The sequence below is a fragment of the Opisthocomus hoazin genome, chromosome 9, assembly GCF_030867145.1.
Source record: "Opisthocomus hoazin isolate bOpiHoa1 chromosome 9, bOpiHoa1.hap1, whole genome shotgun sequence".
Lineage (NCBI taxonomy): Eukaryota > Metazoa > Chordata > Aves > Opisthocomiformes > Opisthocomidae > Opisthocomus > Opisthocomus hoazin.
The window spans coordinates 7,842,127-7,859,905 of NC_134422.1; the positions used below are offsets into that span (position 1 = coordinate 7,842,127).

Genomic DNA, 17,779 nt, shown 5'->3' on the forward strand with positions numbered 1-17,779 from the left:
ATGCATCATGCATCCTAATGCAGTTTCTAGTCCTTTGTAATATTAATTACGGGTAGAAAGATTGTTGTCTCGAATGGAAATGGTGATAGCTTTGGCATGCTTTTCTGGTACTTGTTCACTTTTTTTGGTTTGTTTGGGGTTTTTTTGTTACCCAGGGGAATTCTATCAAAAAACCACCTAGATGACTTAGTGCCGTTGCTGCTGAGAACACTTAGCTGTAGTTACCAGCATGTAATTAAAGCATCTTGTTTCTTGTTGTAACTTGAACTGAAATTACCATTTCAGTAATGTTCTTGGAATTACGTGTTGGGATCAAAGCAGCACCTTCTAGGTTTCTGTAGTTTACATTTGATGCGCTGTGTGAGGGACTTCAGGTTTTTCCAGCACTAGATCTTGCTGAGCACAGTTCAAACAGAACTCAAAACACGAGCTTTTACTTCCATACCAAGTCAAGTATGTAGTCTGAACGAGCAAAAGCACATTTTCTAACTATCAAATGAAAGTTTTGTGTAGATGGTGTTTGTAAATACCAGGATAGTCACATGCAGTAGAAAACTTCGTAGTGCTTTTGTGTGCCCAGGCAATTATTTGCATATTTGGATACAGGGATCTACATAGGTAGGAACTGAGTAGAAATACCTCTTAATGTCGTGGCAAATTTAATGACTAAGGGATGTTACAGTTTTAAAGTGTGTTCCACACCAGGAAACATACCATTTTAATTCCAAATCCAGTTTAGAGAGAGAGAGAGAGAAAAAGCATATTTAATCACAAGTGCAAAGTTTTAAAGCTCTGTTATGCAAGTTTGCAAAGCGATATTACAGTTACAATGATGTAAAAGTCAGTTTCTTCCTGTATTTTTAAACTCATACCATTTTGAATGTCTTAAATTCTGTGCATGTTGTGATCAAAGCTCTGTAATGACTTCACTAACACCAGTTCTCAGCCATGGGGTCAGTAGTCTGATTATGAATCCATCATACAACACATTTACATTTAACTATTATTTTCTTTTTCACAGTGCAGAGAATTTGCTTCAATTAGTTTAAAACATTATTTTTACTTGCAGTTATTAATGAGAGGGCTTTTATTCAGCAGATTAGAAACTTGTATTTTTATGAAGACACTGCTGTTTGTGCCATTAGTAGTGTTTTCTGGGCATTTGCCAAAATGGTAACATGAAAAAGGAAGCGGGAAAAATAGAGAACTGTTTAGGGGGGAAAGAAGTAGCACAAGAGTTAAGTTTTATTCTTTTAAACATTCATGTATTTGAAAAGCAAAGGGAATTTTTAGTTATGCCTAACACTATTTTAGCATGATATATTCTCTCTGCGTTTATCATCACATTCTCTGGCATCCAAAGCATTGTATTGCTGCCTCAGTCTTTTTTTAAGGAGTTTGAAACAGAATTGTTTGTAAGAGATTGTACTTCAAGCACTTCCTGCCATTTCTCCTTGTCTGTCTTGAATTTATTGCCTCTGTTTAAGTAATGGAAATGAATGGAGGCTCATCCTTAACTAAATGAATTCTGATTTAAAGCATACTGTTGACCTCTGCTTTGCACAAATTTAGTCATTTGCTCATTACACTGATTTGAGCCACTGTAGCTCTTTTAAAGTGTAAATGTACCAGAAAAACATACTATTCACAAATTTTATGCAGTATGTGGAATTACCTAATGGTTAAGCAAGCCAAGCATGTGAAGCACCATGGTCTGTATAACTTCTAGAGCAGCTGCCAGTGAGTTCTATCACCTGAAAGTATTACCATCAAAGGAATAGTGTAATCAACCAAAATGCTTTAATCGGGCTTCTTTTTAGTTACTTGTGACGTACAGTGATGCTGCTGGGTTTTGAGAATTTTGATGCTTGAATTTTCCACTGTTACTTTAATATCATCAGATCTTTCAAAACTTTGACCATTTTTATTCAAGAATTCTGTTGAATAAGTTGGATTTGAACTCAGCTTTATAGCATTAAAAAGTTTGTCTCAGGTTAGACCGAAGATCCATCTAGCTTTTCTTAGGGCTGGCGTGGGTGCTTCAGGAATAGTAGAAAGCAGGGCAAGCAAGCAGTCATAGTCGGCAACACTTGATGATTTGTATCTCAGCTGGTTCTGGGTCACACCGCTTGGGCTTTATCAACTAAAAAGATAAACTTATTTGTTTAGCCGGGTAAATCCTACTTTAAAAATGTAAGAGAATGACTAATTCCAAACATAGATATTTCTAAAGAGAAACTTCTCAATCTTATTAAGTTTCTGAAGTGGTTTTACCGCAGCTGTACAAAAAGACTGTAGGGCTAGAATACCTAGATTTTATTTGCAGCTCTTACACTGACTTACTCCAGGCAGTGCTAAATAAACTGATGCAGGTGCAAGTGATTAGGACTGTAGTTAACCATCAGCAGTTGCTTGTACCTGCTTGTACTCTGTCCTTACCTCCTTTAGCTGGGGGTTACTGCCCCTCAATTACACCTCCTGTGCATATAAATATTTATCTCGCCACCCTCCAATTTAGCTGTATGGGTTTTGTGGGTTGGGTTTTTGGGGGTATGGAGAGGGGTTTTACTTAAAAAAAGCCAACCTTGTAAACTTGAAGATTGTTAATTGCTCTTCGCTTTACCGAGATCAGTAGTGGTCAACTTCTGCAATACCCTCGGACAAGCATCCTTGCTCACTTATTTGCTGTGAAATTGTGGGCCTGCTACTTTCCTGCTTTCTATGGGCTTATGTAGTCAAGTGATGTACATGAAGTGCTTTCCAGTCTTCTCAAGAGGACCTGAGAAGTGAGAGATAAAGTTAATTGTAACAGTTATTTTTCATAAAAAGGAAAGAAATATTTTCTGATATTTGGCCTTTTGTAAGCAGGCTAGCAAAGATACAGAGTGAAAATAATTTCCAACGGGGGTGAGATCACCTGTAGAAAATTGCTGGTTTAAAGTCCGGTATCTTAAATACCTAAATAGAAACCGCTCGTACAAATTTTCTCACCTATGACTCTTGAGGCTTTTGTTATTGTTTGCTTACAGCACACATACTTTATATCATATTTTTGGAAGACTTTCAAGATGTTATGTGGTGTTTTAGTGTACTATTAGTGACTTTTAGTGGAGAGCAGTTAAGATGTACCCTGTCGTAGAGAAATGACTTACAAGCATCTTGTATCTTTCAGTAACAACTCATGTAGTTTAAACAAGCTTCATCAGTTTTGATTTTCCTCTCCAGACCTAGGGCTTCCTTTCAGTTTGTTGTTCTGCTGGTTAAGACACATCTTTCAGATAATTGCATCAGCTGACACATACAAGAGTGTATGTGGCCTAGAAAAAGAACTGTGCAACTTGTCAGTTTATGTATACACACACAAAGAATGAGCGAGCACTAAGCTTAATCATGAGCCTTTCCCTCCCAAGTGTGCCATCCCAGTTTGAGTTTATTGTGGCTGGGAATATTTTGTCGAAGTCCTTCATTACTCAGTTATTATATATATAATAATAATTTTACCTAAATCCTTAACTCTTTGTTATTCCAGCAGTCCATGTAGTACATGAACATCCTAGTGCTCAGTGCAGTGTGCAATGACATTTAGTAAGCCTGCTATCCTCTGTTTATTGACAGCATCAACAAAGAGAGCATTGTGGATATAGAAGGCGTTGTGAGGAAAGCACATCAGAAAATCGGAGGTTGTACTCAGCAAGATGTTGAGCTTCATGTTCAAAGGGTAAATTTTTAAGCAAATAGAGCACTGGTTAATTGTTTTGAGAGATTATCTGTCTAGGCTGTCTGTCTATCTACATATATAAACTTTGTCAGTAAGCAGTTCCATACCAGAGAAAGAAATTGCTTTAAACTACAGATTTCAGTGTATCATACATCAGCATGAAACATTTCTGGTTTTGAGAGATTTGATTTTTAGAATTTCCTATATTTCTCTACCATTTGAATTAATTACAGTACCAACTAAAAAAGAGTATCTCCCTAGAAGAATTTGGCTAGGAATGCTTATAATTCTAGTTTTTGATTCTTAACTGCAGCAGATACTGTAATAAAAAGTCTGCTTCTTTTTAAGTGCAAGTCAGAAGTTTCTTCTTTATCAGAAAGTTATAATCATCACCTTAGTACAATGGAATGGAATACGTAACTCTCAGCAAAAGTAAAGCACTGGCTTAACAGTATAGAAGCTTTTGAAATCTAGAATTCCTGTAGCTTGTGCTGTAGGGCAGGAGGAGGTACAACTTTATAATTTGTTTAAATAGAAAGTGTATTTAAATCTTTATGTAATATCGTTTCCTTCTAAAGGTTTTCAACCAAACTGTATGCCTGCAATACAGCTGAAACACAGTCACCTCAAGAGTAGAGTATAGTGGCTGTTACAGTTACAGCAGTAAGATGAATTTTATCTAATGACGTTGGGGAAAATCTGCAGATTTTGAAGAAACATGTTTTAATATATGTGCAGATTATAATATGCTTAATTTTTCTGAAAGAATATAAAATTCACTGCACCTATGACTAGACTGTAGGGCAAGGTAAGGTGTTTTTCATTCTCTGATTCTTTAGTTATCTCATAAATTTTCAGTCTGAAATGTCTTTCAGATATAGTCAGATGAGAAGTAAAATAATACCTTAACAATGAGAAGAACAGGATGATCTTGCTGGGATCAGAATTTGAAACTTTTGTGAAATCTAGTAGTTTCAGACCTGGCATTCATGCCAGTAGGCTTGTCCCTCAGGCAGTATGTACTTGCTCAACTCAATGCTTCCCAGAAGAAAAAAAGATATTTTTAATCTTTCGAAAGGAAAATAAGAACTAAGCACTTCCAGTATTGTCATGAGAATGCACCCATGTATCTCAAGTATTAGAATAAAATCACAGTCTTACAGCTAACATCCTATGCAAACACTGTTTCAAGTCTATGCCAAAAATATCCTTTTGTAAATCACACCTCCTTTTGAGCTGAGTGTCGTGCTATTTCTGTTCCTGTCTCAATTTCAGATCTATGTGATCAGTTTAGCTGAACCCCGACTGCCCTTACAGCTGGATGATGCTGTTCGGCCAGAAGTGGAAGGAGAGGAGGTGAACATTTTGCATGCTCAAATACTTTTTATTGTCTTTGTAAATGAACAAAAGCATGAAAGTCAGGCAACTTCCTTAATGCAGTGATTTAGGGGGTTTCTTAGGCATGCATTTTACTTCCTTTATGTTATCCATAACGGTGTTAGAAATCTCCATAGCTTTGATGTCTGCTGAACTGCAGTAGAAGGTCAAAACCAGAGGGTTTGCAGTCGTGTGTGTGTATCTTCTGGATCTCCATAGTTGGGTTCTGCCTGTGACCTCTGGGAGAGGTTACACCTCAAGCTTTGCTCTGCTGCCCCTTTGCTGTATGTTCTTTCTAGAACAATCTAGAAATTTTACGAAACTTAGAAGTAGCTTTTAGCCAAAGGATGTTTTTCTCCATTGATTTTGTTTTGTTTGGTTTTTTTGAGGGGGGAAGGTGTATGTATTCATTATGTATTTTTTCACAACTGCTTAGGATGGAAGAGCTACTGTAAACCAAGATACAAGATTGGACAACAGAGTCATTGATCTGAGGGTAAGGAGCGTGTTGTGTTGCATGCTTGCCTGCAAGTGTTTGTTCTTCACATTTCTAATCCAAGAAGCAATAAAAGTTGTGGATTTGATGGAAGTGTATTGTTGGCCAAAGGAAAAATAACCAACAGATTTTTCTGTTTGTGAGTGGCATTGTGAAAACACAGGGGGTTTTAATCCTAAATGTTCACCTTTCCTGACATTAATCAAAGAACACATATTAGTAGTTTAAAGGTGATCATTTAGGATTTGGCATGTCACCATGTACATCTGGGCTTTTGTATTTACAAAAGTCAAAGGTGACTGAATAGGGACAATTTAGAGACACTGTTTCTTCTCAAACATAGTCTTTGATACCCAAAAGACTGTTGTAAGATCTCGGTTTTGAAGTATGGGATAGAAGTTTTGAGTTTAATGTGTAACTGAGGTACTGTAATACATGTCTCGCAAGTGAAATTGTACCAGGCCATGATACCAATCTCATTCTCTTTGTTTCTTCCATGACATTCATCATATCTCTTTCTTTCTTTCTTTTTTTTTTTTTTTTTTTCCTAAAACATCTTTCTTCATCCAGGTCACAGAGACACAGCCTGCTGAATTCATATACCTCCCAGATATTTACTCTTTCTGATCAGCAGCAAAAAATTCTACTAAATCACTTACAGAACTTTTCTTCTTTTTTAATGAAATGGCAACTAACAGTAAGCGTGTAAATAACTAACTTTTCATATTGACATGAGGTTTTCTGGTCTTTTCCCATATTTGGCTCTCCACAACATTTTAATTAACTTTTCACTGAAACAAGAGTGTGCTTAGCTCATTTTTATGGTGTATCTAGTACTGCCTTCAAAGTTCTGATAGTGGCAGTTTCTCAGAAAATCAGTCTATGGACCTGGGAAATAAAACAGAAAAGTCAGTTATTTATTAGAAAATTTGGGAAAATTCTGGCACTGAGATGCTTAAAGGATTCGAACAACTTGTGCAAATTGTTTTACTTGGACCAAATGTAATTGCTTTTCACTTGACCTTATGTATAATACTGAGCAACTTCAATTTGTGATTACTTTTCAGGATATTCAGTATCTCATCATGTTGGTCTCTTCATCTGTGTCTTAAATTAAGCCCTTGATGAAAAGAATTCTATGCTAATGGCTGAAAGTGAAAATAATTTAAAAGATAATCGGCTTATAGTAGTGGTAAGACAGTGTACTAAACTGAAGGGAGAACTCTGGTATGCTCAAAGTGCGAGTTTTACTTGGAACTTCTGATGATGAAGAAAAATACTCAACAGCACTACAGAGAAACTTAAGAAAATCCATTAAATTAATGAAATACCTGTATAATAAACTGTGAAGAGCCATGAACCCCCAAGAGAACAGAGAAATAATACAAAGGGAAATAACAGTTAAAAACACTAGCTGAAAATAATGGCATGAAAGTATAGTGGCTATAATTCAGATGAGGGCATCTGCAGAGTAAAACCTAAGAAGGTGTTTAGTAATGGAAAAAGAATGAAGACTAATGCCAGAATAAACACAAGAAATAGAACAGAACGGGTTGGGCTAAAATTCTGCCATCCCTGTACATATTCAGTAGTCCAGCAGGAGTCTCCCAATACTTCTTATATGTCTTTGCCAGTATAGGAATAGAACATTAGTTGTCAGTATTCTGCCTGGAGGCGAAGTGGGTGCTGCTGTAGCCTTTTCCAACAGCTGTGTCCCAACCATTGTTGGTATACCATTTATTCAGCAATGTTTGGCACCTTGTTTTGTGGTCTGAACCTTAGCTCTGCCTTCTACAGAAGCTGTTTTTCTCCTTAGCTCCAACAGCTGCCGTAATGTGGTGCTAAACAGCTATTTCATGCTGAACAGAAATTCGGGTTAACTTTTTATGAAATTGATGGAAGGATGAAATGTCAAGTCTCAGTACTTCAGAGCCTTATGTCTCATCCTCTCCATGCGCCTGTGGCTCGATGTAATCTGGCCACAGCTTTCCCTTGATACGACTTAGGCATCTGTCTTGCCTTCCTCCTATGCGTGGGAAAAGTTTCTGTCTCTGACTGTGTCATATTTCTGTGTGTCTTTTCTGTTGCACATTTCATTATTTGTTTCGGAACAAAAGTTGGTTATTTTGGAACAGTAGGCTCATGCCTATTTCTAAGTTTGCTTTGTTTATTCTGCAGGAGCTTTGCTTGTGCAAAAGAGGATTCTAAATAATTATGTGTTACTTTGACCTGTTTTTTTAAAGGGAGAGCTGAATAAGCAGAAAAGGTATTTAATAGGGGAAATCCCAGTAAGAATACATATGCTTACATATGGACAAGGTCCTGTGCAACCTGCTGTAGGCGACCCTGCTTCGGCAGGGAGGTTTGACTAGATGACCCACAGAGGTCCCTTCCAATCCCTACCATTCTGTGATTCTGTGATATGTGTACATCCTAAGTACTGTATGCAGTGTAATCACAAGAGCAAGGACACGAAGGCAGTTTGTCCTTCAGAATAACTGGAAGAAACCACCCAAAAAATAGTAATTGATTTTCAGTGATTTGGCTGTATAGACTGGAGCTGTAGTACAAATGGGATTTCAGAGAGCCCCTGGTGTTTCAAGTGCACTGCATAAGCAGGCATGTTCTAAGGAGGATTAGAAGACATGATGTGTTAAAATCTCAGAGAGATACCTGAAACCAGTGTTAGCCACTCCCCTCTGTGCCTCTTCCTTCTAGGAAAACCAAATCATGGGCAGCAGGGAAGAAATGTTAACATAGTAGTTCTAACAGAGATGGTGTGATGATTTGTTCCTGCAAGTGTGGGAGGAAGTCCAACCACAGATACATGCACCATCTAGTTCTGGTTTCCTCAGTGCCCCAGTTTTTTAAGGAAGAAGGAGGTCATCAAACATCAAAAATAGAGATACTATTTTTTGGAGACAGATCTAACAAACTACATGTATAGATCTTAGCTAGACTCAGACTGAAAAAAAAGTCCTTGGTATGAAACTAAAATTATTTTTACCCATTTAAATATAGTCTTCAAAGTAGTTAAGTAGTTTATCTTATTTTAAGTAGTGATTAACCAATGAGTTCATTGGATAGGACCAAATTATGATAAAGTGAAGCTGTGAAACTCAGTTACTGCATGAATGAAAGGGACTGGATTTCCAAAAATAGCATCACTCCATACAGCTACAATGTATATCAAGGAGAGTTTGATTATGATGCAGTAGGAGGAGTGCAATTAATAATAAGGAAGTTACATTAGTGGAGATGTAATATGCAAAGTATTCTACAAAGATTGCAAGACTTCCATTCTTGTGTACATGTGAAAATGGACTGAGTAATGCACTGTATTTTTAACAGTCTTGCATTTTGGTTGCTGACAAAGATCTCCCAGAGGTGTCTGGTAGGTTTTTTGAAGGTTAGGGATGGGAAGTACTTAAATGCCAAGATCCCAAGCTATTGCTGTAATTGTTATTCTGATATGTGGAGGGAAGATGGTGATTATTTAGGGTGGAGGCGTTTTAAAAATCCTTTCCAAGGAATGATGGCTGAGAAAGAATGAATCTGTTCCTGGTGGGTTAACTCATAAAATACAGATCACGTATTTATGGAGTAAAAAAATTGGGAGTGTAGAGACAACAGCTGGTAAGGAGAAAGAAGAGTGCTTGTATAGACCAGATTTTCTTTCTCATAACCACAGGTGTCCGTAAGGAAACCACTGTTGACCTAAGTATCTATTTTTCATGATAGCTTAATGAAGGTCAGAACAGTTGATTCTAGAGATGTTTGATTTACCATTCCTTTATTGGAACAATTAAAAAAGGCAAATTGGAGCACTGATTGTGTTTTTAGATCTTTACTTTTCTGCTGTTCTTAAGTTTTAACTGAAGTATTCAGTGATGTGTAGACTTCCCATGTCTGTAAAAACACCTACAGAAATGACATTTCATTAAGATCTGTGGTAGATGAAAAATAATGAAGACAACAAATGAAACACTGATTTTTGGGTTTTGCTTCTTAGTTTGTCTTCCTCTGAAGAAAAAAATCAATTCAGGTTTATCCAGTTTAATAATGGACCTGACTGATGTCCTTGCTCCAGCTTTTTTTTGATGTCCAGCAGGGTTTTTATCTTAATAGTATCTGTCCAAATTTTGACTAGAATCATACGCATTTTGCAGTCCTGATGCTGGAATTGTGTCTGCTAATGCACAGCTCATCGAGACCAAAGTATAGTCTCTTTAGGGTCAATATTATCCTGTTTAAACTGCTAAGGGTAGATCATAAATATTGAACTGTATCTTTAGTAGTTTATGGATGTCAGACTATGTTATATGATAATCCAGCTGTACACTGGTCTTAATGCATTGTTTTTCAAAATACTTGATTGCTTCAAGCTTGATTTCATTGTGTTGAATTCAATTTACTCATTGCAAAAGCTGTGTTTTTCCTGACTGAATTCAAGCTGTAATGAATAAGCAGATGTACAGTTTATTTTATTGTGAGTAGTGATTTGGTAGTGAAGATGTAACACAGTCCTAGTCATTTAGACAACAAACTTCATGTTCATTTCTTCTTATACTATAAGTAGTAATTTCGATAAAAGTTAACTTCAGTCACTTTGGGGTTAAAAAATCGTTATTTAACATAAATCCTGTTTCCTAGCAAGACCTTCATTTCTCATATATATAGTAGAGGAATTGCAAAATTATTTACATTATTTAAAATAATGTATACTACTTAAAAGGATATAGACTACATTAGTTTCCCTTTTTATTTAGCCTGCTTTATATATTTAGTGATTGTTCATGGTGGAAGATAGGTAGTTACAGCAGGCAAACAGAAAAGCAAAACTGAGGTGAGAGCAGCACAAATTCTACAGCTGACATGAGAGTAAAAAGAAAAGTTCACAACTTTGCATGTCTGTATCTCAGTCACCTCTTTGAGGTGTGATCACGAGGTGTTAACTGCCCTCAATTCTATTGAAACACATTTGTTGGTCTGTGGTGACTTACATGGCTATTAGTCTAACACTGCAGCTTGTGCTGAATGAAATGTGATAATTGTTTTTATAATCTTGCTTATAGTGTTAAAATGTGCCCTGTTCTGTTATTACTAATATTTTCCTTTGTGGCATTTAAATAATAAACAGACAGGTGAAATTAGAGTGAGGTTATGACCAAAACTCGTATTTCAGCATTGTTAGCTAAACATTTTTTCTGCTGTCTGTAACAAAGATGATTATTAAAAGTAATGACTTTTGCTGTAAAATCAACTCTGCAGACTGAGTTCAAACATTAACACCGTTAAGTGCAACAGCATTGAAGTGGTGTCAAGTTTGTTTCTGAAAGAGTGGTCAGGCATTGGAACAGGCTGCCCGGGGAAGTGGTGGAGTCACCTTCCCTGAAGGTGTTCTAAAAACATGTAGATATGGCACTTCAGGACATGGTTTAGCAGGCATGGTGGTGTTGGGTTGATGATTGGACTTGATGATCTTAGAGGGCTTTTCCAACCTTTATGATTCTATGATTCTTTTTCTGCTTAACCCTGGAAGGAATGTTTACTGCTTTTATCATAGTCTTAGAGAAGATAGTTTGTCAATATGTATGTGAAAGAGTTTGTATTAGAGTAAACACTACAGGAGAAGAATGCCGTGGTAAAATCTTTTTTTAAAGCAAAGGTCAAAATCAACTCATTTTGACAGCTGTCTGTCTTTAGTGTGCTGTGTTGTACCCAAGTGTGGTAGCTCAAATGGTAACTGTGTTACCTACCGTTGTGCCAAACATGGTAATATACAGACCAGCATCTCAGTTAAAGACAGGCTAACAGCTTAAATTATTTTCTTCAGATAAATTCCCTCTCTTTTTGTCCTAAACATTATACCAGTGCAAAGGATGTAATTAAATCTGAAAAATTTTGATCCATGTGTAGATACAGAATCATCTTTAAAAATCTTTGGAAAGCGTAGTGGTACATAAAACTTTGAGGTCATCCATTTAACTCCATTGCACGTTGACAGCTGCAGTTCTTCAGGAGCTTATCTCAAATGTCTCGTTGGGCTGTTTAATTCTTACAAGGAGACTGCAGCATCACAAATTCTTGACAGTTGTCCTTCTTGGCAGTCTCTGAATGAATGGGTGCTGAAACTCAGCTACATTTGGTAGAAGAAAGAGTGGTCTTGTCAGATCTAATTTGAGGCACGGAGAATTGCCGTTCTTTCCTTGGTCTGTAGTTAAATAAAAGCTTCAGTGTCCAGATGGGTGAATTTGGCTGCTTTCATAAATACTGTATTTTAAGCGTAATTTATCATCATAGATGACATTAGGAAGACAAGAGTCTTTGCTCTGCATCCTTACTAACGCCAGGAGGAGTTACTACCTGACGAACTATTGTTAGTGGAGAACTGTGTTATTTATTGACTGTCTGTGTTTCTGTGCACACTTTTAGGTCAGATTGGGTTTAGCAACCATTTTTCTTTTTGCTAGGACTGTATGATTTAGGACTGCACTCTTACCTGTTCTGGCATGAAACTGATGTTGGTTCATCAGAAGGGTAGAGGAGGCATTGTTACTATCCACTTTAAATAAATGTTACACATTTTGTCTCTTAGCATTTTTAGAAATTTGTCTAGTTTATCAAAAACTGTATTGGAGAATCCAAATGTGACTGTTAAAGTTGTCATCTCTTGGAGAATCTCTTTCACCTTCCAAGTAGGAGATGGTTAAGGGGGGGTGGGGACTAAAATAAAATATCCTTTTGAATCATCCGAGTGCTTTGTAACACTGCCAAATTATGCCCAGAACTCAGGCAAAGTCTTAGCATATGTGTGATTCTGGGAGACACATGTAAAAAAAGGTGAAAAAGTTCGAGGGTACTTTTGTAACTGTTGCTCAAAACCTCATTTCCTTCATTTTGAAAGTGGTGGGAGTAGCGGCTGTGGTTAATGCTATCAGACAGTGAGAGCTGCTAGCTATTATTTACTAGTCTCAACCACTTACACTCCTGAGGTATTTTATCGGTCAGCTAAAATTGCAAATAACTCCAAATTACTACAGTTCTGCAATATTATTACACTTTTCCCTTTTGGCTTTTCAATAAAGTGATATCTTTATCTTACAGAGATGATGGATGTAGCTTTATTTCAACGTGTCTGCTGGCTCACTGTCTAAATTTGGGTGCTTATATAATTTGTTTTGGTTGGGGGTTTTTTGTTTTGTGGTTTGGTAGGAGTCATGTGAAGAAGCCCACAAGGCTCTTACCCTAACTGAAAAGTTGGGTACCTTTCAGAAAGGAGAAGTAAACAGTGCTATGACGCAGATTGTCGTAAAGAACTGTTCTCTGAGCTGTTTGCAAGAGTTCGTTAGGTTTTATATACGCTTCTAGGTTGCTAACTGTCAGGTCTTAAACGCTGCAAGCACAAAATCAGATATGGGTTCAGTGTTGACGTGTTGCAGTGTTTTCAGCATTCACTAGGGGTTTTTTTTTTCTTCACGCTTAAGCCCAAGAGTGTTACAGGAACATGCAGTGTAGGTTTTTGTTAACCAGATAAGTAGCTGAACTGTGTCACATACATAAACAAAAAGAAGATGATCACTTCAGCTGAATCTACTTTTGTTTTCAGCTAAATGCACTTTTGGGAGTAAATTGTGAAAAGACAGAACGGCAGTTCGTGTGATCGGGTGTTATGTGGTCTGTTTTAAATGCAGGGAGTTTAGACCTTGGTTTTGGGATGTTTTTGTGGTAGTGTTGTACATGGTTACCATGTGGCTGTGTTTTTACGTGAAGAACGTTGTATTTCATAGCCTTTAATAGACACAAACATTTCTAGCTTAATTGAGGGCTTTGATTTTATCATGCACTGTATATTACTGCAGCTGTTCTAGTTCAGTGTGCTGAAAGCTTTTTAATAGGTTTAGTGGTTTTATTCAATTTCTTACAATAAAACCTGTATTTGCAGAAGCATATCTCATAAGCCAGTGAGTCTTTAAATGTAGAATTGACCATAGTGCCTCCTTTATAATTGAATATGCCATAAATTGAAATAAGGAGTTTCTCTTGTTTCCATTGCTGTTTCTTTCTGTGTAATAAACGGTTACTTATTTGCACTTTTCTCTGTTTAGGCAAATAAAATAATCAAGTGTTCCTAAGAGAAGAGATTCATCCTTCCAGCTGTCCAGAAAAAGTAACAGAGTCAGGAAAAACTAACTTAGGATTCATTATTTTATCTTCTTCTTATAGACCTCCACTAGTCAGGCAGTCTTTTGCCTTCAGTCTGGTATTTGTCAGCTTTTCCGAGAAACTCTTATTCGCAAGGGATTTGTGGAAATTCAGACTCCCAAAATCATTTCAGGTATTGTATATGTGATCCAGCAGCTACAGGTCTGCTTCTTTTACAGTTGCTCAATGTACCTATCTGCCAAAAAATTTAGTAAGTTTTTATTTTAAAAATACAAACTTCTAATTTAGATGCAACGTAGCAAACTTCTTCTAGCAGATATCAAAGTTGTTCTTTAGTTTTCTCCTGACTTCGGATATTAAAAGAATGACAAGACAAATATTATATATACCTGATTTATGTACTCTGCAGTGCATTTTAATTCGGTTAAATAGAGATGTCTGATGATATGCATTGTACTTCAAATCAGTGTTCTCAGGGTTGAGCACTGCCAGTTCCATTCCCAGTATCAAAAAAACCACCCACTCTAATTTAGATTAAAAGCAGCTTCCGTCATAAAGAAGTTACAACATATCATGGTATAAAAGATAATGCCATTATATACAATATGTCTCTTCTTCAGCAATAAGCATATGGCTGAATAGAAGGCGGTAGATCATTTTTCTGAAAGTGTGGCATGACAGCTTCAGCCCAACTAAAAGTCTGGAAATGTAGATTTTGCTTCTAGTTCTGTTGCTGATCTGCTGTATTGTTTTCAAAAGTCAAATGACTTGATTTACTGATGGATGTCTGTCTTCCATCTGATTAGTGTTCTTTGAGGTTTTGTTGATGTCACCAAGATATATGGCATGGAAAATGTAGGGCAGAATATTTGTAATAATATTTGTATTGTATGTGAATTCATTGTGTGCATACATTTTGCCTACTGAACTTTATATTTCTGTATTTATATTTTTGAAGACAGCTCTTGAGATTAAAAAAAGGGCTTTTTAACAAAATACATGTAAGCAACTATTCTTTCAACATGGAAAGTGTCGTTGAACTGTAAGATTAGATAACTTTTTTCCTACGGAGACAGTTGAAGCAGCATGAAGTACTAAAGACTCCCAAGTAGTTTATTTAGGACCTCTCAGGAAGTGTGCTATTCTTACTGTGCAGTGTACCATTGAAAGCAAGCAAGCAAGCATCCTATTGTTTAAATGAGATCATCTTTTGTAAAAATAACTAGGTTAAGTCAATGCAATCCTTACTAAACTTCAAATTTAAATATCATAGCTGTTCTAAGATTTGAGATTTTAGAAGTTACCTGTATTCAAAAATACCTGTAAATATTCACTGAAACCGTTTCAGTGGGAGTAGAGGTAATAAAAGAGAGAAACATTAATCTCAGTGGAATGGTTAATGATAATAATCAGTACTTCACCTAGAGTTATCTTGACATTAGAACTTTTCAAAGATTATTAACTAATCTTTCACTCTAGCATGCTTTTGTTAGCAAGTTAGGCAACTATAACTCTCGTATCACACACTGGGAAATGGAAAGGTTGAGTGACTCGGCTGATCATTCTGGTAGGCAGTTTGCAGTGAGGGTTTCAAATGCGTGTGTTCTTGGTTCCTGCTCTCTCTGTGTAACCTTCTATGAAAACTGCCTCAAACTGAGAAAAAGCTTTATACCTTTGGCAGATGGCCTCTGGTAAATCCAATTTTGGCTCTGAGAGATATTTATGCCCTCAGTTAGAGAGGATTGTCCTGGCAAAACAGGATATGCACTTTCATCTCGGCCTCTGTAGTTAACCTCTGGAAGCCTACGTCACTGATAAAGATTGGTTTCCACAGGAATGTTGGGTTGCAAGTAGATGTGGTGGTACAAACATGCGTTCTCTGCTGTTCACTCCCTTAAGGTGAAGGACAGCTGGGAATAGTAACATTGTGAACTACCTCAACTAAATTTGCAGATTTGCAAGACAATGTGTGACAGTCCTGAGCTGCAAAACTTCCCTTAGCATTAATGGATGCAAATATATCTTTTTCCTCTAATATGCTCTGAAGAAAAAATCTTCTGATCTGTAAATGTAAGACCATTAGCCTATCATTCTAGCTCTGATTTATTTTTTTTACATTTTTATTTTAATAATTACTGCAAGCATTTGCTTTTCAGCTGCCAGTGAAGGAGGAGCCAATGTGTTTACTGTATCATACTTCAAAAGCAGTGCCTACCTGGCTCAGTCCCCACAGCTGTACAAGCAGATGTGTATATGTGCTGACTTCGAAAAGGTTTTTTGCGTTGGGCCAGGTGAGAAAAGTGTTGGTTTATCCAAAGTGTGAAGTGTGCAGTGATGGCTTTTAGCTGCTGTGGTACAAGTAAGATAACACGCACACTGCAAGTTTTGAATGGTTTCACTTAGTATAGTTTCACTTATCAAACACAAATTTCAGTTGGGGTGACTAAAGAGGGTAAAGTTGACAGAGAAGTTGCTGGAACAAAACTAAAATGCTGAAATTAAGGGTGGAGTACTCTTTTCCAGTGCCTGCTGTTCTGTGAGGAGAAAGAATAGATTTGCACTGGAAATTGATGAGATTATGAAGTTAGTAAAACGTGGAACAACATTGTGATTACTGAAGTCATAGTTTCCTATTACCCGTGCCCGGTCATTGCCTGGTTGTCTTCAGTTGCCCAGTAGTAAGCAGTTAAAGTAGGCAAGCTACGTTTTATGTACTTCAGATTGCATATTGACATATGCTTATCTCTTGCTTTTGTGTATGTACCAAACAACTTTATTTAGAAAATGCATACTTTTAACTGGGCTGTCAGTAAATAATCAAAAATTAATAATTTCCAGTCTCAGGTTTAAAGATACATAAGCTGGAAATGCCAGCAAACAAGTCAGTAACAGCTTATAAAATACAAAAAAGATGCAAGTAATTCAGAAGATGTTAAATTTCTTGTTAATTACTAACAAATGAGTCATGGTTTATAGGAAGACATGTTTATATTAGACTTATATATCTGAAAAAAAAAAACGCAGAACACACACACGTGCACAAGTCCATTTCCTCTGAAAAAGGCAGTTTTCAAATCTGAAAGTTCTTGTGTGCCAGAAAGCTTGTCTGTTTTTTCCACTTCTGTCTGTTGGTCTGACGAGATATTGCCTCTCTATAAGTCTTGTATCCTTTGAGCACCACAGCTACAATAACGCTGTCACTGTTATAAATGATGCTTTGAGGCAGCTAGTTTTTGTTTTATTTTTCAGTGAGAATTGTCATGTCTAAAGACAGGATTGTCTGCCTGATCCAAGTGCTGATGTGATTGATTGTCAGTGTTATTTTTCAAAATGGAATGATAATTTCAGGTCAGTTAGAATTTCTGTTGTTTAATTTTACAGTATTTAGAGCTGAGGACTCCAATACACACAGACACCTGACTGAGTTTGTTGGTCTGGATATTGAAATGGCTTTTAACTATCACTATCATGAAGTGGTAGATGAGATTGCAGATACCTTGGTGCAGATATTCAAGGGACTTCAGGAAAGGTAATGGGAGCATTTTCTGTTTCATGAGCAACTTTGAGATCTCTTGCACTGTGGTGTGGAATGGGTAAGCGTTTTATCCTCAGCTTGTCAGATAATCATTAGTAGTCTGATTTACAGCAGAACTTCAAAACAAGCATTTTTGCTTTGCTCTTTAACTATTTCTTTGTGCCTGACTTTTAAAGTTCACTCAAGCCATAGGCCAGTGAACTGTCTAGCCCTAATTGCATCTGCTGGAGTATGCTAGTTTGCACTAAGAAAACTTGTTTACTGTTGGATGGACTTCCTAACAGAAATGATCCATCATTAGTATAAAACGTCCTTCTTTTTGTGCCACTACAGGTAGACTGATTGTTCTACTTTTAAATTAATCTTGATGTTTACCATCTAATAAAGTTTTTCTGATTCAGATTTATTATAACAACCTGCATCTCTGACATGAAAGCAGCAAAGATTATTTTCCATTATTCACAGTCTTAACTCATTAAAAAGCCAG

The 17,779-nt window shown here is 36.7% G+C and overlaps 1 protein-coding gene across 1 annotated transcript in view; it reads left to right on the forward strand.

Annotated features, from left to right (window-relative positions):
- The window catches only part of DARS1 (aspartyl-tRNA synthetase 1), a 41,988-nt gene that overhangs the window by 17,715 nt on the left and 6,494 nt on the right, over positions 1 to 17,779 (forward strand). Inside the window, exons 5-10 of the mRNA XM_075429761.1 lie at positions 3,616 to 3,718; positions 4,994 to 5,074; positions 5,532 to 5,591; positions 13,818 to 13,929; positions 15,914 to 16,048; positions 17,139 to 17,286. Of these exons, the coding sequence (XP_075285876.1) occupies positions 3,616 to 3,718; positions 4,994 to 5,074; positions 5,532 to 5,591; positions 13,818 to 13,929; positions 15,914 to 16,048; positions 17,139 to 17,286 (639 nt within the window). The remainder of the gene's footprint in view (positions 1 to 3,615; positions 3,719 to 4,993; positions 5,075 to 5,531; positions 5,592 to 13,817; positions 13,930 to 15,913; positions 16,049 to 17,138; positions 17,287 to 17,779) is intronic.